This window comes from Ostrinia nubilalis, chromosome 2 (assembly GCF_963855985.1).
Source record: "Ostrinia nubilalis chromosome 2, ilOstNubi1.1, whole genome shotgun sequence".
Lineage (NCBI taxonomy): Eukaryota > Metazoa > Arthropoda > Insecta > Lepidoptera > Crambidae > Ostrinia > Ostrinia nubilalis.
Window position 1 is genome coordinate 8,501,424 of NC_087089.1, and position 27,661 is coordinate 8,529,084.

The 27,661-nt window shown below is 37.7% G+C and overlaps 3 protein-coding genes across 4 annotated transcripts; 1 reads left to right on the plus strand and 2 right to left on the minus strand.

Moving 5' to 3' along the window:
• Positions 1–110: 110 nt before the first annotated feature.
• LOC135086458 (transmembrane protein 43 homolog) lies at positions 111–10,176 on the minus strand. 2 transcript variants are annotated; one of them, XM_063981184.1, is made up of 9 exons: positions 10,152–10,176; positions 4,635–4,701; positions 4,201–4,305; positions 3,885–4,111; positions 3,438–3,631; positions 2,925–3,100; positions 2,164–2,392; positions 1,956–2,061; positions 111–1,598 (listed from the first exon to the last, which is right to left on the minus strand). In XM_063981184.1, exons 3-9 carry the CDS (start codon positions 4,303–4,305, stop codon positions 1,457–1,459), a joined length of 1,179 nt encoding a protein of 392 aa, XP_063837254.1. In that variant the 5' UTR covers positions 4,635–4,701; positions 10,152–10,176; the 3' UTR covers positions 111–1,456. The 2 variants fall into 2 exon arrangements, with proteins under 2 accessions (XP_063837254.1, XP_063837262.1); XM_063981192.1 differs by lacking the exon at positions 10,152–10,176 and having other exon boundaries at positions 4,201–4,323; positions 4,635–4,709.
• Positions 10,177–10,369: 193 nt separating this feature from the next.
• LOC135081935 (transcription termination factor 5, mitochondrial-like) lies at positions 10,370–14,972 on the plus strand. The gene is made up of 8 exons (XM_063976704.1): positions 10,370–10,595; positions 10,883–11,120; positions 11,236–11,396; positions 11,609–11,949; positions 12,027–12,158; positions 12,272–12,390; positions 13,128–13,373; positions 14,205–14,972. Exons 1-8 carry the CDS (start codon positions 10,469–10,471, stop codon positions 14,440–14,442), a joined length of 1,602 nt encoding a protein of 533 aa, XP_063832774.1. The 5' UTR covers positions 10,370–10,468; the 3' UTR covers positions 14,443–14,972.
• Positions 14,970–22,186, minus strand: LOC135078508 (NK1 transcription factor-related protein 1-like). The gene is made up of 4 exons (XM_063973053.1): positions 21,949–22,186; positions 21,324–21,852; positions 16,911–17,034; positions 14,970–16,830 (listed from the first exon to the last, which is right to left on the minus strand). The coding sequence occupies exons 1-4, from the start codon at positions 22,184–22,186 to the stop codon at positions 16,177–16,179; spliced, it is 1,545 nt and encodes a 514-aa protein (XP_063829123.1). The 3' UTR covers positions 14,970–16,176.
• Positions 22,187–27,661: the final 5,475 nt, after the last annotated feature.

Genomic DNA, 27,661 nt, shown 5'->3' on the forward strand with positions numbered 1-27,661 from the left:
AATAACTTTCAATAATTTCCTCAAGTTATGTACAAAGTGGTCTAATAAGTAGGTAGGTAGGTATAATTTATTTAGTTGATGTAGGTAATTTTTAAGATAAAGTCGGTTAATAATTAGTAAAATTGTTTTTATTTCATGTATAAATAATAAATATAAAACAAATATTAGGATACGAATGACAACATCACAACCAGATCTACATAGGTATTTTAAAAGCATTGAGTACTTAAACTTTATAGAGTTGAAGAATGTGACGCGTGGTTTGTACGATTTGGTTTAGTTAGGTACATAATTAAGTTAATTAGCCTTATTCATAATTAGGTGTTAGGTTAAATCTATTATCACAATGGGACATTTATAAATTCTATGTTTAAGCTTAATTGGTTCTTTCGATAGGATATGCTTGGTTAGTAATTCAATAAAAAAATTGGGTACCTATCTAACTAGAAGCATACATAATAATATTAGAAATACATCAACTATTGACTATCTATCTATATCTAATGTCCTTTCTTTATTATTAATTTTAATAACCATTTGACAACAATACCATTAATTTGACAACTAAACCCGTTAATTACAATAATAGATTATATCGTATTTTGTTAGACCATTTTAACTTTTTTTTCCTATACTTACAAGCTAATAATTGCTTTTCATCAATGACTAGAAGACTTAAACAAAACATTAAATAAATAATTTTACAATTATAGTATACAAAACTACCGTAATATGAATTATACAACTCATACTACATTTGGCACTATACTATTATTATTTTATAACAAAATTATGACTTCAGTATATAAAATGCATACATAAATGACAACGTACCTATTTATTTTTAGTTTGTGGACTATACCTTAGCGGGTCTTGACATTTTACCGCAGTCGACCGCTCAGTGTAGCTCAGCCTGTCTAAGTATACATAGAAGTCTATAACAAGTTGTTTTTTACTCAGTTTCAGTCAATGCCTAGGTACAATAGACAGCACATCAGAAAATACAATTTTGTGATAAAGTATCTGACATTAGTTACAAACAAACAAACTTAAGTACATTGCAGTCTTCAAGATATTCGAGCCTGAATAGCAGACAGCACATTAGACAACATACTTGTCGCAAAATCAACTTATTACTACAAGGTGTCACTGTATTTACCTTTAAATGAAGTCCCAATACAAGAAACTATCCTAAGTAAGTTTCAGAGACCATGGAAGTTTTTGTTATCCTAAGTGCTGCTTTTTTATTATTCACAACGAGGAAGCTCTTGGCCTGTATCTCACCTGATGGTAAGTGATGATCAGGCCGAAGGTGGAAGCGAGATTCACCCGGTATCCTCAACCACGGAGGAACTGGCTATCTTACCTATAACTGCCGGAACACAACAATGCTGTTAACATTGTTGTTATGGCGACAGACTTAGGCAAGATGGTGGTGTTTATTTTTGTGGTACTTTCATCGCGTATTGTCGTTCCATCGCGCATACGGAGGCGGTTCAGGCGTCGAGTCGCGTCGCGTCATCAGCGTCGAATAGTGTAGTAGAGGGAGGATGGCCACGCCAAAGACCATCGCACCGAATGTCGGTTTATGGAGCAACCTGTATAAAATTTGAAATTTTATGGTACCAATTTTTCATACTTGTTTTATAGGACTTATTACTCAAGTCACAATTTTATAATCAATGGCTCAAAAACTGTAAATCACAACCGCAAAACTATAATTGATTGCGTATCGATACAAAAAAATAATAAAATAAACAGACTGTCACATTATCTTTATAAAAAGGGGTTAAGTGATAAGAAAATACGTTTAGATTGTAATTTAAGTAAAGTGGCCCGAGAAATCTCCTTAGTAAAGTTTCATAGCAATTCAATGGTCCTGAGAAATAGGGGTACGATAATTTGATTTGAGTCATGGTCATGACAATAAGATTATTTTATTGGGCAATACTCACCATGGTATTGATATTACTAGCAATGTGTATGACACTGATAAGATGAAGTTGACCCACACTCTAGTACAACGTCTTAAGCTGCTTGAAATCCACTTACATTGAAGAACTGTAAAAAATTTGATATAAATTCAAATCATGTCAGGACTTTTTAAGGGTACTTTACTTTTTAGATCGAACTTGCTAATTACTAAACCACAGGAATACTCACAAATCGTGATCCATTCAGGATGAAGCGTCATAGCTGATGCAAACACTTGAATGAAACCTAACAGTCTATACTTCCATGTATGAGTATTGGCGTCTCGGCGTTCCAAATCATGCAGCTGTTTCAAGCTATATGACCCTTTGCGTAGCAGCGATATAGGGTCTGCAGTTGGAAAATGTGTTGGACTATATGGCTGTAATGTTCCACTTTCAACTACGCCAACTGCTGTGTACTGCAACAAGAATTATTGATCATGTTAAAAATAATTTCCAAAACACCACCTACACTAAAAAGTGTTACCTAAAATAATACAAGCCATGGAGACAAGTGACCGAGACAGAAAGTGACACAGGAGACCGCGACCTTTACTTGCCCTCTGTATCAGTTCGCGAGCGAGACATAAAAAAAAACAAGAGACCATTTGATGCGCATTTTGGTGACTTTCTGTTTCGATCACAGTTAAGGTGGCGGTTCGCACCGCGACAGAGACAGGAGACCGAGACACGGGTCCAAGACGAGAAACTGCGCCTTTACGTGACGTTAGGCAATGTATGAGCGACAGTTCGCGAGCGAGACAGAGACAGGAGACTGAAACCTTATTCAAGTAACGGTTCCGGTCGCCTGTCTGTCTCTTGTCTTGATCGCTTGTCTCAGACGCTACCGCCACCTTTACACAACTAAGAAATAATCGATTTATTTTTGTTTCAGAATATCAATACTAAAATCTATCTTATGACCTAATACGATAAATTATTGCTTCTTACAATATCATCCTCTCGCCCAGCATAAGAAAAATGTATTCGAAGATCGCCGATCTGATGTTCTAGAGCACTCTCGCCATGATAGTAGAATCCAGAATGCAGCTTGATGTCATTGCGCTCTGGTCTTGAATCAGACCAAATTTCATAGTAGTCATTCACCTTTCTTTTTACATCTAGACCTGAAATAATGAATACAGAGCCATTAAGAATTATACCATAAACAACCTTGTCAAAGACACAGTTAAACTTCTAAACCTTGTCAAAGACACAGTTAAACTTCTATTAAGAACTTTTTTCAGCAGACCTCAAATGCTTGACTTAGGACCTGAGCAAAATATTTACAGTTATGAATAAACAAGGTTCAATCCAAAATCCCTACTTTGTCTATGGCCCTTGTATCAACATACTGGCAAATGTGCAAGGTATCAAAGCCCTTTTAAATGTTTTATGTTTGAAAACTTTTTTTTTATATTAACATTATCAGAATGGAATTCAATCAAAGGTAATTCAACTTACTTAAAAGCAAACAGCCAATTTTAACATTCTCAGCTATATGAGTTTCACTAAATAAAGGCATTGAAGCAGGGTTGTGATGACCAGGCCTGATGTAGAACAAGGAAGAGTCAACAACATAGTCTCTCCAGTCTTTGTGGTACCAATAGGTTTTCTGGGATTCATCACCAGGCTCCGAAAGGAAATTTTCTTGATCACTGAAAATAAAAATAAAAATTTGTAAATAAAAGGCGCTTGTTCCCAACGAGTCACAGCCAAACCAGTAACACTGTTACTCGTTTGGTAACCTGTATTTTCTTATTGTAAGCTATAGATTACTTAATCATTTTGATCTTCAATGTATTTTGTACATTACTTCTTTAAAATGAAATGACATATCCTGAAATCTAATCTGTAGGTTGTTCAAATCAAGCAAATATAGGTAGGTACTATCAAGCTAATAAAACTTACGTAGTCTCCTCTATCCACTGATACATCTGCACTCTTTTACGTAGTTTCACAGCCTGCACTTGTATGTTGTAATCGGGCTCTGATATTGGTTCAAGGATCCTTAGAGGCCCCACAATATGTACAACCCGGCCCTCAAAGCGTGCTGATTCATCGTTTGTGTGCACATCTATACTCTCTGCATGTGATACTAACTCTTCTAACATCAAATTGCTTTGAATCGTTTGAGTCTGAAACATTTTTTTAATAAATAAATAATTGATACACAAATTAATACTAAAAAAAATTATTTAATAGGTTATGATTAAATAATAATTACCTCAGCCCAAACCAAAAAGTAGGTGACTCCAGTAAATAAGATAAGACTGAGCAGCGTAGTCAACCAGGTCTGTTTGAAGTGATTCCTCACCATTGACCAATCCATCTTCAAATAGTAAACCAGCTGTAATATGAAAAAAATAGTAGCATTTATAGTAAACGCGAATTAATTAACTCAGTTCATTAGCCAAACATCCTTCCCAGATGTTCAATACTTACTAAATTTATGCAAGATAGATACTACTTGCATGATTACAAATAAATAGAAATTTAATGCACTAAGATTAAAAGCTACGAATTTGTTAAATAATGCGGTTTTTAAACCAAAAAGACTGATAATTCCGGGTGTATGTAACCTACAAGTTTGTAATTTGTTGTTATTCTATGCATAGATATATTTATACAATAATTTATAGGTCTTAACATTAACCATACCTTAGTGTGCGATCTCAATCGATACTTTATTAATTCTTCATTAACAAATTCAACAGGAAATAATTAAAAATGTTTGTAGCGAAATGTCATCGTGTGGTTGGCAACACTGCTTTCGCTTACCAACATAAAAACGGTCTTGTCAGCCTGCCGCTAGATGACACTTCGTACTATAAAACTCGCCCGCCAATTATAAATAATTGTGGAAGTAAAAATGTATCTGTGTCTAAGCTTATAAATAAACTACGTTATCAAACTTATTGCGAGTTATATTTTCATAGAATCTCTACAGAAGTCTGACACAAGATGTTTTATGGTGCCCACCAACCGGCACCAAATTGGTGACCCCGACGCGTCTGACCATGAAACGAGGATACAAGTGCTTCGAATTACTATTGCAATTAGCACTATAAATACATCATGCTACGAAGTTAAAACACAGTCAAGTGTGCCTTGGATTTCATCTTCAACATCGGCTGAATGAAATGGACGGGTTTCGGCCGTGCAAGTAATACAAGTAACCAAACCCACATCCAGTGTTTCAAGAGTTAAAATCAATCAGACTACGTAAACAAGCAAGATTCAGGACTTCTGTTCATGAAACAGTGAAAAGGACATGCAAGTAGTAGCATACGTAATAAATAGTTTTTGTAGTTCATAATTATTATGTGTACGGCATAGTTGGTGTCTTTTGTTTTGCCGCCATTGTCCCTACAACTGAACAGCTGTGTGTGTTTGTACATTGTCTATTGTCTGTAATTTTTTTAAAGTTTTTATTTTTTTCAAAGAGTTTTGTTCTTGCTATTCAAAATTCTGCGTTTTGTTATTGCACGAAAAAAGTTTTTTTTTTTTCTTCGATTTAATTGTTTTCTCATAAATTATATAATTTTATTTTTAAGAGTAATCTAACTACGTTTGAAATATGGCAGAATTTAAGGTATTACAAGATCGTTTGGAAGAACTTTTAGTTCAGAATAACGCACTGTTGCAACAAAATGCGGATTTACAAAATAGGCTTTCCGCGCAACCGCAAGTAAGCGATGTCCCCAAATCATTAGCAATCAGCCCAAAATTGGCCCCATTTTGGATAGACCGTCCCGCAGCTTGGTTTGCTCATATAGAGGCGCAATTTGCTTTATCTCAGATTTCTGCCGATGAGACTAAATATAATTATGTTGTAGCCCAGATTGACTCCAGACTAGCGAATGAGGTTGAAGACCTCGTCACAAACCCTCCACCTAAAGGCCAGCGTTATGATTGGATCAAGAGAGAAATGATAAGTCGGTTTTCAATTTCGGAAGCTCAGCGAGTTAGACAACTCATTTCGGGGGAGGAAATAGGAGACCGCAAGCCAACGCAGTTCCTTCGTCATCTAAGATCTCTGGCAGGTAAAACTCTTTCAGATGATACAATTTTGCGAGAACTTTGGTTACATCGTTTACCTTTCAATATTCAAGCCATTTTAGCCACTCAAGCTGAATTGCCCTTGGACAAAATTGCAGAAATTGCAGATAAAATCATTGAAGTGTCCCCAATCACTGTAAGTGCTGTTAAAATGCCTTCTCAAGCGTTTGATTTAGCCGAAATTACCTCTCAACTGCAAACTCTTAGCAGTCAGGTAGCCGCTCTTTCTACCCAGCATAAGTCAAGAAGGGACTTCTCGCGAACTCGCTCGAACTCGGGTTCTAGAGCATCATCTTCATCTAGAGCACGGCCTTTCTGTTGGTATCATTATCGTTTTGGACCGAAGGCTAAAAAATGCATAGAACCGTGTTCCTGGTCCTCTTCGGGAAATCAAGACGGCAATCAGTGATGGCGACATCTGATTGCAGTTATACTAGTCGCCGTCTTTTCATCACGGATAAAAATAGCAAGGTACAGTTTTTACTCGATACAGGATCTGATCTGTGTATATTTCCAAAAAAATTCTTGAAGATTCACCACAAACCCACAGGGTTTCAGCTAAGTGCAGCTAATGGCTCTTCAATTAATACTTATGGTTGTCGCACGTTAATTCTCAATTTCGGACTAAGACGTGATTTTAAGTGGAATTTCGTTATTGCAGATGTAGATATGGCAATCGTGGGATCTGATTTCTTAGCTTATTATAACCTTTTACCTGATTGTCGACATAAACTTCTAAGAGACGGTAGTACAGGGCTAACAACGCCAGCAAGCGTCTCGTCTCATCATCAGCAAAGTGTCAAAGCCATTTTTCAAAACGACTCTCCTTTCGCGGATCTCTTACGAGAATTTCCAGACCTCACTCGTCCTCCAGGCCTTCCAACACAGGTAAAACACAACACGGTCCACCATATTTTGACAACCGAAGGTCCTCCGGTTAGCTGTCGTCCCCGACGTTTAGCTCCTCAGAAACTTTTAGTTGCTAAGAAAGAATTTGAAGAAATGGTTAAGTGTGGAATTGCACGCCCTTCTAATAGTCCTTGGGCCTCACCATTGCATTTGGCACCCAAAAAGGACTCATCATGGCGTCCGTGTGGGGATTATCGCGCCCTAAATGCGCGCACCATTCCTGATTCTTATCCCGTAAAGCACATAGGGGATTTCAGCCATAATTTGGCTGGATCAACTATTTTTAGTACCGTGGATTTAGCGAAAGCTTATCATCAGATTCCTGTCCACCCAGACGACGTGTGCAAAACAGCTATTGCAACTCCATTTGGCCTTTACGAGTTCCCTCTCATGAGCTTTGGACTTAGGAATGCGGCACAAACCTTCCAAAGGTTCGTAGATGAGGTGGTGCGTGGTTTGAACTTTTGTTTTGCATATGTTGATGACATTCTCATCTTTTCAAAGAGCATGTCGGAACACAAAGAACATCTCAGAATACTTTTTCAAAGGCTTCATGATTATGGGATGGTGATAAATCCAACAAAATGTGTTTTGGGAAAGAAGCAAGTTACTTTCTTGGGCTACACAGTTAATGCAGAGGGTACTCTTCCCCCAGAGAACCGTATCAAGGACCTCGTTGATTTTCCACCTCCAAAGACGGTGCAGGGCCTGCGACGGTTTCTAGGGATGATTAATTTTTATCGAAGATTTTTGCCCAATGCAGCCCAGCATCAAGCACCCCTTATTGATGCGCTGACAGCTATTGGTGGAAAAGGTGCGAAGCCATTTATATGGTCATCGGAATTGTTACAACATTTTGAAGCATGTAAAAAAAGTTTGTCTTCTGTCGCTCTTTTAGCCCACCCCCATCAAGAGGCATCATTGGGCCTTTTTACAGATGCTTCAAGCTCCCACGTTGGTGCCTGTCTTCAACAAAAGGTCAATGGAGAATGGCAACCTTTAGCTTTCTTCAGCAAAAAACTGACTCCCAAACAGGCTGCATTACCAGCTTACTATAGAGAGCTCCTAGCGGTATACGAAAGTGTTCAACATTTTCGACATATTCTAGAAGTCCAGCATGCAACAGTGTATACGGATCACAAACCTTTGCTCTATGCCTTCACTCAACGCCGAGAAAAACTTCCACCTCCACAATTAAACCAATTATCTTTTATAGCTCAGTTTACTACTGATATTCAATATGTCAAGGGTCAAGATAATGTGGTAGCGGATGCCTTATCTCGTGTTGACGCCATTGCGCTAGGGCAGGATTTTGAATCTTTAGAAAAATCCCAAGAATCCGATGCTGAGCTAGCTAATTTACTTCAAAGTGGATCGAGCCTGAAATTATCTAAAGTAGCAGTTCCAGGAACCAACACTAAAATTTATTGTGACATGTCTACTGGCAAACCTCGACCTTTCCTGACATCTTCATTTCGTCGAGCAACTTTTAACCACCTCCACAACCTCAGTCATCCGGGTACTTCTGCTACCGCACGGCTGGTTTCGGAACGTTACGTATGGCCTGGGATGAACAAAGACTGTCGGCAATGGTCAAGAGAATGTCTGGCATGTCAAAAATGCAAAGTTACCCGCCATGTTTTCTCTCCCCTGGAATCTTTTTCCACGCCAACGGCAAGGTTTCGACACATCCATATTGATATTATAGGGCCTATGCCAGTTTCTAATGGATATTCTTACTGCCTCACAGCAATAGATAGGTTTTCACGTTGGCCTGAGGCTTTTCCAATGGTCGGTATCACTGCTGAAGAAGTGTCTGAACGGCTCATCCACGGGTGGATTGCTCGATTTGGCGTACCGGAAACCATCACCACAGACCAAGGCCGGCAGTTTGAATCGGCGCTTTTCAGCAAACTGATGTCTATAACTGCCACTAAACGCATAAGAACCACCAGCTATCATCCCCAAGCGAATGGTATGGTGGAACGACTTCATCGACAGTTAAAAGCAGCTCTTATGTGCCACCAAGACTCTTGGTATCGTGCCCTGCCTTTGGTTCTATTAGGGATACGTTCGGCTCTTAAGGAAGATTTAGAATGTTCCTCAGCTGAACTTGTGTATGGAGAACCATTGCGTCTTCCTGGAGAACTCTTGATTTCCGACTGCTCACCTAAGGAAACCTCAGAAGAGTTTATCGCTAGTCTGCGGTCAATCATGGCAGCAATACGTCCCACTCCCGCGACTCGACACTCAAATCCAAGGACTTTTGTTTTCAAAGATTTAGAAAAAGCTTCTCATATTTTTCTACGGGATGACACAGTACGTCGATCTCTTCAACCACCATATACTGGTCCCTATAAGGTAGTAAAACGGAATAACAAAACCATCACCATTGACGTATCTGGCAAAGAACAAGAAGTTAGCATCGATCGTACTAAGCCTGCGTATATTTCATCCGATGTTAACTCTAGCCTTCCTAAACCCACCACCCCTATCCCTAATAAACCTTCAGTATCTATGCAACCTCCTAGCCCTGTAGATACTTTGCCCCAACAACCCATAACCACTCGATCTGGTCGAAAGGTTAGATTTAAGACTATTTTAGATTTGTAAATAGGCTTTTATTATAATTTTGTAGTAAATTCAAAGTCATAAAAACAAAGGATATCTTATTTTCAAATGTATGTAACATGGTTTAAATGTGTTGTGTTTCCTTTGGTTTTCCTTTTTCTCACGAGTTGTGATGTGTAGATAAGTACAATACAACAGTTGTACAATTTGTTGTAGGTTAACATTTTCTTTTTTTAAGTTCACTTATTTTATTTGTATGAACACTACTCCCTTACATTATTGTTAAACATAATTGTAATTTAGGTGTACCTAAATACTCATAATTTTATTCTCCTTTTTACTCCGTGGGGGGGTGGTGTAGCGAAATGTCATCGTGTGGTTGGCAACACTGCTTTCGCTTACCAACATAAAAACGGTCTTGTCAGCCTGCCGCTAGATGACACCACTCTAATCTGTGGATGACACTTCGTACTATAAAACTCGCCCGCCAATTATAAATAATTGTGGAAGTAAAAATGTATCTGTGTCTAAGCTTATAAATAAACTACGTTATCAAACTTATTGCGAGTTATATTTTCATAGAATCTCTACAGAAGTCTGACACAAGATGTTTTATGGTGCCCACCAACCGGCACCAAATGTTTTCCTCAGTTTTCCTGAAGTGAACCAAAATCCAATTGACATTTCATTTTTTTTGACAGAAAATTTGATGTGTCCGTTTCGTTCTATCCTAGAAGTACGCACGTTACGAGCTCTGTGGTACCCACTATCTCTCAATACGATGTATAATATCATAAATCTTGAACTAAAAAAAAGTTTAAATAGTAAAAGTAAAATGCCAAAATTGTCAAAATTTTCGTAGGTTATGTTTTTGTTATTGTGCGCTTGTTCCTTAAAATAAAACGAAATTTATAGCCTTCTGATAAATTAAATGAGTTGATAAAGAAATTAATATGTGGTGCAACAGACGAATTTTCAGGTCTTTAAGACCTTGTCAAATCAAATATAGTTTCTTTAATTTTTCTTATCATAAATGTTATCACAAAATGCCCTTTCTAGATTTTTATGAAAAAACCACAGGTAATTAAATGATTTTGATTTTTAATCACCAAATTAACATGGTAAAATAATCATCTAACGAGTGTTCATAACTGCCAAGCACTGGCATATTAAATGGCTAAAACATATGCAACTAACTCAAGCTTGTGCTAACTCGATATGGTGATCGATCATGAACAGTCTTTAATATTGTATCGCTAGAAAAAGGCATAATTTGCTTAACAAAATATTCTGTAGTTATCACACTGTTATAAGTATATTATATTTTTTTTTATAAAGTATTTCAGTAATTTCCTTTTTAATTGCAGGTCAAAGTATATCAGAGCATGAACTTCCATTTTTAACGAAAAAGCATCCCAATATTGAAAGCTTGACACATGATGGTTTGCAATACACTCTACAAATATTGGGAAAGTTTGGTATCACTCCTTCGGATGCTTGTGCAAACATTCATCTATTTTCTATGAACCCAATATCAGTGGATAACTACGGGGAAATCCTTAAAGAATGTGGCTTTGTGAATATTGAACCAAAACACATAATAAGGTATGCAGAAGAAAATATTACTAAGAAAAACATATCTTAAGTGTAATTTGTTGTTCTTTTTTATTAATCGTTTATCTTTATCTTATCAATAATTATATGAGTATTTATTTTACAGATATCACACAATAGTTAGGTCAAGGACGATTAGTGAGCTGAAAAAACAAGGCCTTATGAATAAGAATTTTAGCTTAGAACAAGCTCTATTGGACTGCTTCCAGGAATGGCCATCAAACTGCAAGACATTACAGAACTTTTCTGACTACAACACTTCTATTTGTACGTATTTAATTTGCTTTTTCGACCTGCATTATTTGTGTCTAACTTAAAATTATATGTATAGCTCTTTTATCATTTTATTAAAGCCTATTAAAACATTTTGTAGAACTTTTAGTCTTTTAGTGTTAATTTCTATCACAAAGTATGCCCTTTTTTATTTGAAACAGCTGTGATAAAAGCTATATATTTTTAATAAAAATTGTACTTTACAGTGGCAGTTCGTATGGGTGTGCTAGAAAAATATTTACACTGGAGATTAAAGGCAACACCTGAAGATTTCCAAAAGTACTGCAAAAACTACTTGCCTTTAAAGCATAAACCAATGTCAGATATCAAAGAAGCTCTAAACTTAGCACAGAATGAAATTAAATTTGACGTAGAATTGATAAGGAGAAATGGTTTTGTTATATCTACAGACCCAATAAGGACAAAGTTGATATTAGAAAATGTTGACACTTTAGCCGGCATGGATATCAGAGAAGCCATTCGAGTAGAACCAGGCTTACTGAAAAATAACCACATTGCCCTCCTAGAAGTAAAAAGTTTATTAGAAGTAAGTAAACCTATGGCTATTTACAAAATACTATAAAAATACGTCTGTAACTATAAAAATGGCTCATATGTTTATAGGAATATGAAATATCAACCGAAGCACAGCAAAGGTGTCTCCGAGTGTTTTGCATGCGTGCACAAACAGTCAAAGAACGCTTGGATGAATTAAGGCAATTAAAAGAGTATCAACTGCTGGCATCAAACCCCAGAGTAAGTCAATATTTTTTTTTTCTGATCTTGTTTTTATTAAAAAATATTTATTAACAATAATGCTTTTAATTCATATTAAGTTCTTTGAAGCTGACTAAGTTGTTTGTTTTCAGATTTTAACGTTAGTAGTTCACAAAAGAAAAATGATGTCACGTCTTACTAGAATACAAGCAGCAAAGAAGCAATGTTACAGTTTGAATAACCTTGTTTCATCCAGTAAAGTGTTCAACAAGTGAGTACCTCAAGCTTGAACTTAACTATCAGTACTTTTTTTCTTACAAAATTAATAGATACTTTAGTCCTCAGTTAGTTAGTGCATCAGTAGAATTGTAGAAAAAAGTTAATAAAGACTCATATGGGGCCATCCATAAAGTACGTCACACGAATTTCATGATTTTTGACCCCCCCCTTCCTAGTGTGACGTCACATGTTTTGCAATTTCACATCGAAAAATTATTAAATTAACAGCAGTTCCGAAATTAGTTTTATTTCTATTTAAATTAAGTATTTTTTTATATGAAATCAACATTATATCAAATATTTGAAACAATTGAAATGTGATGTCACGAAACTTAGGACCCCTCCCACCCCTTGTCACACCATGTCACACTTTGTCAACCCCCTCCCCCCCTCTTTACGTGTGACGTACTTTATGGATGACCCCTATTGACTAGACGAAAAATGTCTTGCAACAACGACGTTTTTCCTACAATACCCTTTGCCACATGTGTATAAGGGCTATATTTCACCGGGACACCATTCATACCAACAAAATGTATACAGCTTTGCGCAACCAAACGGACACCAGGTGAGTAACTCTCTATAGAGCTGTATACATTTTGTTGGTAGCCGGCGACTGGTTGCGCCGCCACGGTGTCCCGGTGAAATATAGCCCCAAGTCTCACGACATTAGACCCAACTTAATACGAAATTTTAATTTCATTAAGATTTATTTTTTTCATTTTCTAGTTTCATAAGCGGCTTCGGCAACAAAGTCTGCGGGCGCGACATCGCCATACTTATAAGTTCAGCTGTCCACGGAAACTCCAAGATGACAACCAACGAAGCAATCAGGGACGTGGCCCAAAGACTGAAAAGACACAAGTACTGGCTACACGCAGCCCTGAGCGTTGTCGACGAAAACTTGCGATTTCTCAAGACGAAATTCAACAACGATATCATACTCAATCACTGTCAAATACTTCTGTATCCTATGTAAGTCAGCCGTTTAAATAAGGCAAAATCAATATCAATTGAATGATGTAGGTCATACACACACACATTCCCGAGGGGACTCTTATGTGATTGAGTACCTATAGTATATAGCTGATGTGATTGGGTTATTGACGTAATGAATCGTCTTCTGATTGTGTAAATAAAATTATACAGGGCTATTCTCAATAAAGCGCCTAAATGAAAATCGTTGATTCCATTTCTTAACTAAACCATAGGTAAAATGAGGAAAGGTTTCTTCGTTCGTTCCAGCCAAATGACGTCCACTGCTGGACAAAGGCCTCCCCCAAGGTTTTCCACAATGAACGATCCTGCGCTGCCTGCATCTAGGTTCGATTTCTTAAAGCCAGTTTAAGTCAGGAAAGATTTCTTATTTAGTTTAAAAAGCTATTGTATTAAGAGTGGTAGAAGCGACTTTTTTCGTTTAGGTACTGTATCGTACTTATAAGGTGATCACACCCTATATGGAGAATAGTTGGAAACTTTTCCATTCATGTACAGTCAAGAGCACAGCAGTGTAGACTGGTTTTTGTTGCAAAGTCGCATCTATTGCAACTACATAAGATTGATATATCATCGTCTGTATACAGTAGTAGTAGGTAAACACACGTCTCGATCGCCCACAGCTTCAATTGAATAATGTAGCGTAAAGAAATGGAAAGCTTATCTTTATGAAAGCTGTTTATCATTAGAGTTTAAAACACTAATACAGAGAAAGGCAAAAATCTCTGGGGCATTTTTTTAACAAATGTGTTTTCTAAACCATAGGCAACTGTTAAACTTCTACATGTCATTGTATTATTTTATTTTCAGCTCCGAAATAGAATATTACCTGGACCACTTTCTTAAGATTCGAAACGGCGATATCAAGATACAAGATTACTCCAAAATCCAACTGGATGCTACATATAACAGCCTCAAGCCTGGCGAACTCACAGACAGTCAAATTCTGAGTTTAGTTTTATACGAAATGGAGAAGAAATACCATTTTAGCGGCGATGGCATTTGGGCCCGACAGGAAGGCGGCAAAGCCGAGTCGCAGAGAATCTGACAACAGTTACGTCGAGTGGTATGTGAGTAACTTGATTGTTTATTCATTACTCTCGATGTACCTTAAAATATTATAATAAACATGTACGCACACGTTGCACTCACAGTTCGCAAGTGTTGTTAAGAAATCAAGTTTTTGTGTCAAAAATTTTGTGGCAACAAAGATGACAACAAACTATGAGCATTCACGTGTAATGTAATAATGCAAGTTATGCAAGATGCGTACCAAAACATGAACTAATTCAATTAAAAAAAAACTCCTTACCTCAGTTTAACACAGTTAAGCACCTGCGATTGAACTGATTTACTAATTTATACTATCCACCGATTCGTAATTTCCAGGTTGAATATTTTAACTACAAAAATTTTATAAATGGAAATTCAATTTGTAAATAAAATACTGCAACGTTTTTTAAATAGCGAATGGTAAAATGTAAATTACTATAAATATAACTAAAGTATTAACTTAAATAAGGATATTATTTTTGTAATGTTATGTTTTGATGATAATAAATAAAAGTCCTGAAGTAAGCACTTTGGTATATTATTTTTCTCCTCTTTTGTATAAAATATTTTGCTTATTGCTTCGAAAAAACTTAACGTACAAGTATAATCTTGAACCTTAATTAAACTAAATTATTTATGTCAATAAAATATTTAAAAGAACGACATCGATCAAAATTATGTACCCTGCTGTAATAAAATAGATTTCACCAAATCTTGGATTAAAAAATACACATTTTTTATTTTAGTGTCGGTTAAATTCGTGTAATCTAACAGAAAAAAGAGATCAAAAGAGTGTATCTGTGCGGCAAAGCTATTATTTACTTAGTTGTAAGTATAACTTGATCAGCTAGCTAATATTTTTTATTAATCATACCTACGTAAGTAATAAAAATATAATAGTATAATTTTCTTAACTAAGTAAGGCATTTTCTTACGAGGCATTTAATTCTCATTTGGCACATCATTCACGTTAATTATATTTACAGCGATTCAATTTTGTTATAATAAGTATTTCGTAATGCTGCCTATAATACTAATTTATCCGAAATTAATTGATAAATAAACCTACAATACACACTCATCCACACTAAAAGCAAAAAATGTTATAATATTTATGAAACTTCTTCTCACAAAACGATCGTCCCTTTGTCGATAATATTATCGATACTTTTAACCAAACTTGCATAAAATATAAACCTACACAACATCAACATTTTATAAATACATAATTAAGTTTCTTTTGTCTGAAAAGACTTCAGAAATCATTTATAAGGCACAGGGAATGCACAAGAAGTGAAGTTACTAATCATAATAATTACAGCATAATATAGTACTTTATAACTCCTAAAATATAATTATTTATCAATAAGAGATAATTTAAGAATCCTGATTGTTAATTCTATTTACATTTATTGCAAATTTTCACTCCAATTTGGGCACTAATGTTTAATACATCGAAAACAGATTTATTTAATTAAAACACCTACATACGAGTATTATGCTTTTAACTGATCTAAGCCTTACACACAACGATACCTACATACATAATAATAGCAAAGTAATAAAAATACTCTATTCGTAATGAAAAATTAAATGCGAACGTCATGTAAATTAATTGGATTAAGATCAACCATCAACAAAGTTGCGCTGCGATCTGGAAATTCGGAAAATCATAATACTCCTTTTCGAAATTATACTCTGCGTTAAGATAATTTCGAAAAGGAGTATTTCAATTCAAAAAAGGGGGCAGAGTAGTATAGGCTTGGCCGGAGGTCGGCTCCATCTTCACGACCACTGGTTGGCCGAGTTCCCCGTGCCTCTCCATCTCGTAGTGCTTTTCGTGGGGGACCATCCCGCATTTCTCGTAGTCTTCTGGTGGTTGCGAGTACCTGGGCGGTTCTTCCTGCAATGCACAAGCTGAATACTTATCCTCGTGCTCGTGCGAGCGATATTCGAGCTTATCCTCATGCGCATGTGGTTCCATTTGTGGTGAGTGAGCGGCCATCATTGGGTAATCCCGCACACCTAAGGGAGGCGGGCTGCCCTCGCCATACTCGTAAGAATGCCGCGGCGCAAACATTTGGCCGTCGTGCCCGTTTAGAACCGTGGTGTAAGAATAAGCCGCTGGCTGCGCGTTAAAGGCGGGGTATCCACTGCTGCTTGATGAGAGCAAGTGGTGCGAGGAAAGCTCGTAAGAGTGCTGGTACGACCAGGAGTCCGCCGGTGCTGATAAGCCGTTTTGAGGGAATGCGGGCAGGTTGCCCCCGATGCCGGTGAAACCGCCGCCCAAGGTGGTCGAACTTGGTGAGCTAGAGCCGATGTAGCCGGTCTTTCGTGGAGGCTCACGTTTTCTCCATTTAGCTCTTCTGTTTTGGAACCATACCTATAAAAAGTATCATCAGTTAGATACGCCAGTCACTAGTATTGGAAGATATAATTTTAGCGTATGTCTTTGAAAGTTACCTGTACTCGTGATTCGGATAAGTTAAGTTTTAGAGCCAGTTCCTCTCTTGCAAAGACGTCAGGGTATGGCGCTCTTTCGAACGCTCGTTCCAACTCCTCCAACTGATAGGCTGTGAATGTCGTTCTGCAAAGAAAGCAAAATATTCTTAAGTTTCTAATAAAGTTACATGGATGTGAGGTTTGTGATTCTAATTTATGAAATCAGTATTGCGTCATTTTTTATATTTCTAAGTCCTAAGAATCTACGAGAACACCACCTACTACACCTACCCTATAATTTAATGTTAGTTTATCCTAACAGAGTTACGATGTGCCTGACAACTACAAACTTTATTACTATTTAAAGTATTCTCAATTACAAATGCACTAATAAACGACATTATCTGCCAACACATCTACCATCTGACGCGTGCAATATGGCTGCGGGCGCACGCGCAGAAATTGATTGAGCGTGAAACTAAATTCACCCCCGTCGCTACACCACCTTAATTGCCTGCCAATTGACTCCACACTTTATAGTGGTTGCATTTTATTAATTGTTTCACCGCATCCTTTTTTAGATCATTAATCATCCTATTTTCATTTATACAGTAAGTTTTATCCGGACTGGAATTTTGCGCTTGAGATTTCTAAAAAAATTGCTGTAAAATATTCCAAGACGATGATTTGCGGCTGAAAATCTTATTGCAAATCGCAATCGCTATCGAGAACAATTGAGTATTCGATACAAAAAAATCGATTATCCGAGAAATTCACTTTATATTCGTTTGCCAAAATTCGTATCCAATAGGCTCTACCTCTTTACAAAAAATATCTCTATTGTAACATTTGTCATTAACAGAAACGACTTAGGTACTATACATCAGTGTAATGATCCTAAAAGTGCACTTCCAGTTAATATTAGTCTACAGTAATCTATTTAGGTCCATCTCTAATTGAAACGGCTCTAATTGTACGCTGGATTAGGGTTTATGTGTATTAGTCACCGTTGCCGGTCTCCATTCATGAAAATAAACGACGTTTTCATTAACGCATAGATTATTCACGCGAGCTTATGAGCGTTGGAGATGTTGCAACGACCCTTGATGCATAGTTATATTACAGTCCCATGCGCGAGATGATACGATAAGGCAATTGGCTCCCCGCGGTCATACGGGTAATTAAACTCGAATGTGTCGCCGCCTTAATATGACGTACCGGGAAGTGGAGGCGCCTGCATCAAGTGTTTTATTACGTAACTACTAACTACCATGTATGGTCCATACATGTAGTAGTAAAAAAAGAAGTCAGGGCGTTTTGAGATGGGGTCATTGATGTGAAAGTGATTGTAAAGATTGTTATCGAGAAGGGTAGGTTGGTTATTAGCATAGCTGGGCACCGTTAATCAAATAGTTAACTTCGTTAATCGTTAAACCGTTAATAAAAAAATTAACTTCGTTAAACGTTAAAACGTTACATTTAGCAAGATTTAACGGAAGTTAACGTTAATCGTTAATCCGTTAACACATGATAATAAAACGAAAAAAGTTAAGGTTCAAATAATTTCGAAAGCTTGTATCGCGCACGGAATTTATTCCTCTTTTATTTATGTTTGCGCTTACAAGCTTTCAAAATTATTTGAACCTTGCATACAATTATTTTTTTCGTTTTAGCACAGAATAATAAGTACCTACTTTTAGTAACAACTGCATTTCAACATAAAAGCTTGTTTTAAAAAAAAGTATTTTATTGTTATAATTTTATTTTACACTTTTTTGTAGAAGACTAAGAGTAGTGAATGCCAGACCTACGTCATTTTATAAAAGCTGAAAGTTTGTCAGCGTATGCTCGCAATGTAGGTGAATCATGAAGTTTGGGTCATCGTGGCTTTAGCAGCTATCCTAAAAAAACTGTCTGGCAAGGAGTTGGAACTGTCAAAACTGTCTGGCTGATGAGGAAACTACTTACTTCTAATTATTGAAATCAGCTTTTAAGGTATAACGCAAGCCTAACTTTTACGGTGGCTTTTTCTGTATTCAATAGACTAATTGTAATTCTACTTACGTTATTACCATAAAATCTGATTTTTATGTATAATATTTAGGCAATGATTAGAAGTTGTTTCGACATCAGCCACACAGTTTTGACAGTTCCAACTCCTTGCCAGTTTTTTTTAGGATAGCTGCCAAAGCAACGATGACCCAAACTTTATAATCCACCAACATTCTAACCTATATTGGGAGCATACGCTGACAAACTTTCAGCTTTTATAAAATAACGTAGGTCTGGCGTTCACCAGCTCTTAGTCTATAGTATCTCGATCTCAGAGCCTTGGTTCAATTACAATACAATTTAGCACCAAAGGGCTCGAAAAGACAAACCCAACAAACCCAAACTCGATAAGTTTCCACCGTTTCGTTTCGAATTTCTATGGCCACCTCCTGACTCCATCATCAGACCAGCTTAATGGTACCATGACATTGCATTTTCATCTTACTTACATAAGTATACCAAATTTCAGCTCAATCGGTTGAGAACTGGTCTAAAATTCAGTTGCAAGATTTGCCCCACACATACTAACAAGTGAAGTCAATATAAAGCTTGTAAATAATAAATAAATGTTCGTTCTGGTTACAAAAACTGTTGTTTTTGGGTTCTGGAAGTTCTGGAAGCCCGAACGTACTTGTCAGAACGCGTTTTTCTAGTGATTTTCAGCGTGCCTGCTGTATCTTTTTGGTAAATAGTAGGTACTGGATTAACGATTAACGGACTTAGGATAATTTAACGGAAGTTAACGAGTCCGTTAACATATTTTAAAGTTAACTTAAAAGTTAATCCGTTAATAGAAATGTTAACTTCGTTAATTAACGATTAACGGATTAACGAGTTAATGCCCAGCTATGGTTATTAGTTTGGGTGTTACTTTTTGATGTCGTATTTCTGATAAGAATACGATGCGGGCGCATAGAGACTTTCAAGCAAAGTTTAAATCAACGCTGGTGTATGATGAGATTGGTAGAGTTTTGTATGATTAAGGAATTCCATTTTGATTGCATCGAACAATTTTATTTATTTATTTTACAAGACAAGAAAATAAAGCTGTTGGCATAAATATGAAGTGCAAAGCTTCCTTTCCTAGATATCCCATGGCGTATCCTACATCTATATTTCCTAAATAGATATAGTTGCTAGATTTCCTATTTTCATAATCCAGTGTAAGCTCTTGGCAGTCCCTCCCTTTTCAGTTTAAAGCACTGAGTATCCTTATATTTTTATTTATCAAAATATTTTATGAAATAAACATTCCAAAACACACACGCATATCACCATATGCTGTTATCGCTTTTAAAGGATCATCGCATTAGTTATGCAAATATTAAAGAGGGGTGCATAGACCAAGTTGAACCAATTTGTGAGAGGGGTGCTACAGTTGCCACCTGTGCGTCGACTGGCGCGTGCCTTCACACCCCTTGTTTGTGATGACCCTATGGTCTAGTGGTTTGGGCTCCGGACTATGATACAATCATACAATAGTCTCGGGTTCAAAGGTAAACTGATGTGTGACAAATATTTGTGATGGGCTGGTTATTAATGAATGGAGATATAATTTGTATGATTATAAGTACATCCAAAAGGATATAGTGTAACATAGGTACCTACCTACTTACAATAAAATTATGATTTCTGGATACAAATAATTCTACTACTTTTCAATGAAATTAACATTTCATTTCATCCTTTCATTCAATTTAGACCAAGATTTGGCACTTATGAACATTGATTTTATTAATTGTCTAATTAGGTACTATATTTGACTCGAAATACAAAAGTCTACAATATAATTGGCACAGAAACCACGTATTTGCGACTTTGGCGACTGGGCTGATCATCGGTATAATAAGACATTAGTTTTACATAGTTTTAACGTGTAAAACATACTAATAGTTGTGAAAGTGCACAGTGTGATACGAATGAATAATTTTGGTGCACACAGTAATAGGTAAACTAAACTAATCTTGCTATAGTTGATTATGACAAGTGAAACTTAATATTTATGCTTAGATTAACATGCCCATCCATTTCAATACTTTGGTTTTCATTGCTTCCCATAAGAGTACTAAAAATAATATTAAGGTAAAGAATCTTGATCAACAGAATCAGATTAAAGGCATACAAATTGTTATTTAACACATTTATGGTTAGATTATGCATAACTTTTATTCTACGTGCTACATTCGTAGCAATTTTGGTAAATCTGTTCGTAGCAAAGACTACCCCTCAGGGTGCTACGAGTAGCGCCCCGTAGCGCATCTTCGTAGCGCGTTCGTAACTTCGTAGCAAGTATCTTTCACGTAGCAGTGATTTTAACGTTTCAGAGTTTATGTAAGATAGTTTTTCTGATAGTTTTCTTAGAGAAGTAAAACTAACACTTACCTTGTTTTCTTCTTCTTTATTCCATTGTTGTCGCCCTTTTTCTTGTCGCTTTTCTTCGTAGTAGTAGGCGGCGGAGGCGGCGGCGGGTGCGGCGCCGCCGTGGACTCCACCGGCTGCAGCATCAGCGGCTCCTCCTTGCGCTTCTGTTCTGCAGCACTCGCGAACACGGGGATCTCGTCGCGGTACTGCAGCTCGCCCGCGGCGCCCACCACCACCTGCACGTGGCGGTCCTTGCCGAACTCGCCGAACATGTGGTCCTCGAAGGGCGGCTGGTCCATCGGCGGCCCGTCGAAGGCGCAGTCGTAGCGCGCGCCGGGCCCGGCGCCGTCCCCGCACACGTACATGTAGTCGGCCGGCGGCGGGTGCGGGCCCGCTACCTCCGCGCCCACCTCGCTCGGCTCCGTCGCGGCCGCTGCAGCCTCAGGCACCCGACTCCGGCTCACCGGCGATCGCACGACGCAGATATTAAACAATTTAACTTCATTTAATCGAGCCCTCGGGATCGACGAACGCTCGCGCCGTTCGTATCCTCGTGTCCGTCCCGGTTAAATGGCTTTAATCAACTTTAACGAACTAACCGAATTTGCTCTACGGTTGGTCAATTTATATTACCATAATACGAGACCGAACGTAGGATCGGAGCCAATGAGTAGCGCGTCCGAGCGCGGCGGGAGCGGTCGGCGAAGTTGTATTTTGTTCTGTAGTGTTGGGTGCGAGGTGAGAGATTGCATCGCGAGGGGCCGGCGCTTACGCCCGTGCGCGCGGCCGGGCGCGGCCAATGGCGGCGCGGCGCGGCCCCTCCCCGGCGGCCCGGCCCGGGAGCGGGAGCCGCGGCTGCGGGCTGAGCGCTCTCGGCTCCACATCATGCGGGATTCCCACAAATCCACCCGATATTTTGTTTGTTTCGATAGTATTGAAGGGCGCGAACGCCCACATCATTATTTTGAAAGTCCGTAACGTTGCATTGTAAATCCGTATCAACACCACTCATATGTCTGTTTCATGATTTATAGCCGTGGGAAGCTCAGATTTAAGTCTCATAATCATGATATTATTTGTTTGGCGTGATTTTTAGAATATTCAACCTTGTAAGGGTTGCAATCTGGATTATACAAACCCTCATCAAAGTCAGTCAATGTTTAAAAGATCTCATGTGGATAGGCACCTACTTATGAAACTGTAATTGTAACAATAGGTATTTAATTATGTGAAAATTATCTGATAAATACTCACCAAATGTCCCAAATTGGCACACCACGAACGCTGCTCGCTGCTGGTTGCAGCGAGACCAGCGAGACGCCGCGCCGGGCCGGCTGCTGCGAGCGGGCTGCGCTCACTGATGCAGCCGATCGGACGCCGCGATCGCTTAATTATTAATTAACAGTTATTGCCGGGGATTATTAATAAAACATTCGCCCTGACTATTGGCACTTAGATTAGCGTCGAGGGAGTAATGGCGCATTTCAACAATTTCGGTTGTTATTTAATTGAAGTCAATTTAGATGATCAGAGTCTATTTAGGTTGGTGCTGGCGCTCGCCAGCGGGATCTCTGCTTCATTGGGCTTATTGGTGACTTTCAGACAGCACGAATTGCACTCGCTGATGCACTTCTCGTCGCATTCGCATTCAGTGGGACTCGGGAAGTGGGTCATGGTCAGTTTTGGATGGTGTTCTTCTGTATTTTGGTTATCTGTGCGAGAGTAGTGTTTAGTGATGAGTTAAGATATTTTGTGAGAGAAAAGATTCGTGGTGACAATGTGATATCTTGGATGAAGTGTGAAGTAGCCTGTTGCCTGGTGCGTGCGTGCGAAGTTTTCGTGAGTGTCTGCAGCGCGGCTGACTCGGCGTGCCAGTGACGTGTCGGATGCCTCAACGCATGTCTTTGTGCTACTTACAATGTATTATGTGACTAAGCAGGTATTTTTCCAAAATAATATTAGTCTTCCTGCCGATTGATAGTTAGGTACATCACAATAACTGACAATAAGTAAATAAATGCTTGTGAGATCTCTTGGACAAAATATTTCGTATTTTTTCAGACATATTTACGAGTAGGATTATGTTGGCATGATCGTCAAAAACACCTGAAACTTTTAAGTTTGATTAAATCTTGCACTTTCCCATTCAATTCTATAGGATTTTAAAAATCCTCAAACAAATAATCTAAGTCCTATACATTTATTCAAAATTTTAGTCAAGTCAAAGACTATCAAATACTCAGCAGTAGGTACTGCTTTGTTTACCTACCTACATTTAGTTTTCAAAGTAATATTATAAAATATGGATTGGATGTGTGTTCATTTTCGACAAAATGTACAAAACCCTACTCATTAGCCCAAGGACCGTAGTACGTGGCCCGTAGCGTCGTAGCAAAGGACAATGTTCGTTCTCCATACATTGTTCGCCTAAGAACCAACAATTTTGACATATTACTACCCGAAAGCGAAATAATACGATTCTGTGTGTAAGAACAATGATTCCTGATGGACACTTGCCATAAAATTAATGATTAAGAATATTAAATCACAGCGATTTTATAATATGTCGTTTATGACAACATGGCGTCTAATGTATTGTGTGAATGTATGAACACCAATTCGCGAAAAATGTTTTGTATTGTCGTCACGCCGAGTTGCAGCCAAATAGTATAAAATAATAGAACAAGTTTTAGAAATACAACTCGGCATTCCACTTTTATAATATGCCCACATATTGCACGTAAATAAACAACATGAATCGTAGGTTGTTTCCACCCTTGTCATCTGACACATGAAATAAACTCCTATTGTATTATAGATATCGAAGCCGAATCGTATATAATAATAGAATGGGTTTTGGAGATCACTCGGGGTTCCACTTTTATAAAATACCTACATATTGCATAAAAATAACACGAATCATGAGTTTTCTTTTCACCATTTACATCTGACACGAGATAACAAACTCCTATCTCCATGACTACCGTCGTAGTCTATGCCAAAGACTACAATATTTTAAGCAAGAAGTTTCAAACCTTAGCGGCTACGGTAACCCCTGGGCCACATACATCGTGATAACATTCGGTCGACACTGGAACGAAGTCTTGCGATTATGCAAAAAAGCATCGTATTCTAGTGCGGCTATATCACGTTCAACCGGGGTTTTAATTCGACTAAAGTCCTGACTAAAGACTGGAAGAAAATACGCCGCATTGTATGAGCACTTCGTGTTCGTTAAAGCGGCTTCAGATCTAGAGCCCACATAGTTTTCTTTCCAATAATATCCGCAAGTAGCGCTGCATGATCTTTACAACAAAAACGGCAATAGTTATTAAGGTGCCAAAATTATATGATTACTTTGGCACGGTATTATACACGTTCGAAGATTTGTCATTTTCATTCATTTCATCATCATCATCATCATCATTTCAGCCACAGGACGTCCACTACTGAACATAGGCCTCCCCCAATGACTTCCACATCGCACGGTTGGTAGCGGCCTGCATCCAGCGCCTTCCCGCTACCTTTATTATCAGGTCGTCGGTCCACCTTGTGGTGGGTTGACATTGCAGAATATGACTTTTGATAGGTTCATCATAGAATTCGGCGGGGATATCCTCACGGAGGAAGTTCGTAAAAGGGCGGAACAAGATCTTATAATAATGCAAGGCCGAAGCTGTAACGCGCGTGCTCCTACGTGTAATCCGGCGAGTATGCAATAAATAGTAATGTCTGGTAAATAGTGGTAATACGTATCGTTCGTTCGTTCGTTTCAGCCGAAAAGACGTCCACTGCTGGACATAGGCCTCCCCCAAGGATTTCCACGAAGACCGATCCTGCAACGCTCGCATACAGGCACCTCCCGCGACCTTCACCAGATCGTCGGTCCACCTAGTGGGAGGCCTGCCCACGCTACGTCTTTCGGCTCGTGGTCGCCACTCAAGAACTTTCCTGCCCCAGCGGCCATCAGCTCTACGAGCTATGTGCCCCGCCCCGTCTATGTCTATATGCGCTACGATTACAGGGTATCATTTTGCATAGTCGCAAGACTTCACTCCGCTGCTGTCAAATCAATGTCGCATAATGTTATCGCAATGTGTGTGGCCCTTGGCCAAATCACAGAAGCCTATGCGAAGAAAGAGCACTTGAATGACAATGAAAATCAGGGTTACCATTTTATAAGATCTCCTCACTATTGAGGGTAACAAAGTAACATTAATAATCTAGCCATTAATTACATTTTTATTACCTATACGAGAAAGTAAAGCAACATGCGGTTTTATTTTAATTTGTAAAATATTTGTAACAGTTTGTTCCAAGTTTAGTTTTACAACAGTATTGCTGTTTCAGCTGTCACTGTGAAGCTTTGGGAAAATAAATAAATGCAAAAAATATTAACATAAATATTTATTTAAGTTTTTATGTTCATAATCATAATATGCCAATTTAAGTTACACTGTGTGACAGTCTTTGACATTAAACAAACTCTTCAGCTTAATAATACCTACCTACAGGGCGTTTTTATAGTTACTCTTGCTGATGAAACAAGAAGGGTTGATTCTACTACTGAAATACAACTACTTTTCTTACAGGACCAATATCAAATTCTCAAAAAAATTCACATCCTCGTGATGGTGATAATTTCTATGGAGAGGTTTTTTTTTTATATTCGGTCTCTTGGGATAAGTTATTCCATTTGAGCAGTAGAATTAATCCTTTTTATTTGATCACATATAAAAATAACACAAGTGTGTGTGTTTAGGAAAACTTCTTCTTTGGTATGGTATCACTACGGAGTTATAATGTCGGCAACTCTGTATCACTGACTTGTAACTTTCAAACAGTATGAATAATAAGGGCACCACATTGGTTTTCTTTCTGAAAAAAGGCTTTCACTTTTAGTACTAACCCTTTAGCACTATTTCATTGAAATAAAAATACAATAAACGCACAGAAGACTGAAATTGAGTCAACTGACGTGACATTTATAATTTGTTGACATTATGACAGTTTGACAAGACTAGGGATTGAAAAAGTTTTAATTGAAAAAGTAAAATGACAATTTATTAAAACGATTCACAAGGATATAATCGATTAAAAATATTTATAAAATGTTCTGATACTTGCCTGTAGCGATTATCCAATCCTGGTTTCTACTGAAAAACTACTTCGTGGCAAGATTTTAATAAAATAATAAAATCTTTATCTTCTCTTTCACAATCTATAAAAGTTCATTTGGTCTATTATTAATGTGCTATTGAATGAGGGTTTTCGCGATTGAAAAATCCGCGAGATGGCAATACGTAGACGCGAGGTCCAAATGCTGCATGATTGGTGGATATCTGTCAATGTCATGTCAAAAATAACCAATCATGCAGCATTTGGACCTCACGTCTACGTATTGCCATCTGGCGGATTTTTCAATCGCGAAAACCCTCATTGGCATAGATTATGAGAGACTGGCAACTATACTAGGTTGATATATGTTTCTCACACTTCAACTGGCATTGGATTCAACATCGGATTCTGACACTTTTACAGTTATGATACCATGAATATCAGTTTATGGTCCTAATTATTTTTATTTTATTTACGACCTTCGACCAGTTGGACACTTTAGATAGCTTCTTGTAATAGTGTCAATATCTTTTTAGCTTTTAACGCAAATCTAGTCTTCAAAGCAGTTTAATCGATTTATTTTATTTTCAAAATCGATATTTTATTGTCTATGATGGCCGCAGGAACATCACTATACATGGACTCCCAGCAATAAAGTACGGTAATGCCTCGTACAGATTTTATCGGCAAAAATTATGGAACTTGATAGGTTTTACACCATGCCACGCACCAAAACGTCCGGAAGTTGTAATAGTATTATAGAATAAACGTTAAAAGACTTATTTATTTAATTTTTCAATGCTTAAGTGTCCATTAGAACGAAAGGGTGCTTAATGTATTAAAAAAAATAGAAAATAATTATGATGGGTTAATGTTTTTGGGCGGTTTTTTAGGCGGTTTCTGACAATGTCCTTTCGTAGCAGAAGGAATGTTTAAAAAAATCCTTCATTGTCTTTCAATTTCAAAAGGCGCGTACATTTTAGATAAATTATTTGTTCCTTCACTCTTCGTAATTATCTTGGTATGAGTTTTGTCCAAAAGGCAATATAAGAAAAGGTATTTTAATACACAAATTCTATGAAACGATAATAGGTATGATGCATGATTATTTGTCTCAGTGCATTTTTTATTCGGAAATGATGTAATACATTGTCATAATGAAACACTTATAATTTTCAGGGTTTTCGTTGAACCTACTTAATATACCTTCTGTAGAAAAGCTAAAATTTTCAGGATTCAAA

Bases quoted from the DNA above. Each gene is read 5' to 3' on its own strand.
- LOC135086458 (XM_063981184.1), bottom strand. From the start codon at position 4,305: ATGGATTGGTCAATGGTGAGGAATCACTTCAAACAGACCTGGTTGACT. The intron at 4,112-4,200 runs GTAATTATTATT...AAAATGTTTCAG, and splicing joins ACTTTTTGGTTTGGGCTGAG to ACTCAAACGATTCAAAGCAA. The intron at 3,101-3,437 runs GTAAGTTGAATT...TCATTATTTCAG, and splicing joins AATTGGCTGTTTGCTTTTAA to GTCTAGATGTAAAAAGAAAG.
- LOC135081935 (XM_063976704.1), top strand. From the start codon at position 10,469: ATGTGGTGCAACAGACGAATTTTCAGGTCTTTAAGACCTTGTCAAATC. The intron at 11,397-11,608 runs GTACGTATTTAA...TGTACTTTACAG, and splicing joins TGACTACAACACTTCTATTT to TGGCAGTTCGTATGGGTGTG. The intron at 12,159-12,271 runs GTAAGTCAATAT...GTTTGTTTTCAG, and splicing joins TGCTGGCATCAAACCCCAGA to ATTTTAACGTTAGTAGTTCA.
- LOC135078508 (XM_063973053.1), bottom strand. From the start codon at position 22,186: ATGTGGAGCCGAGAGCGCTCAGCCCGCAGCCGCGGCTCCCGCTCCCGG. The intron at 21,853-21,948 runs GTCTCGTATTAT...GACGGACACGAG, and splicing joins TGGCTCCGATCCTACGTTCG to GATACGAACGGCGCGAGCGT. The intron at 16,831-16,910 runs GTAACTTTCAAA...TACTTTTTATAG, and splicing joins TATCCGAATCACGAGTACAG to GTATGGTTCCAAAACAGAAG.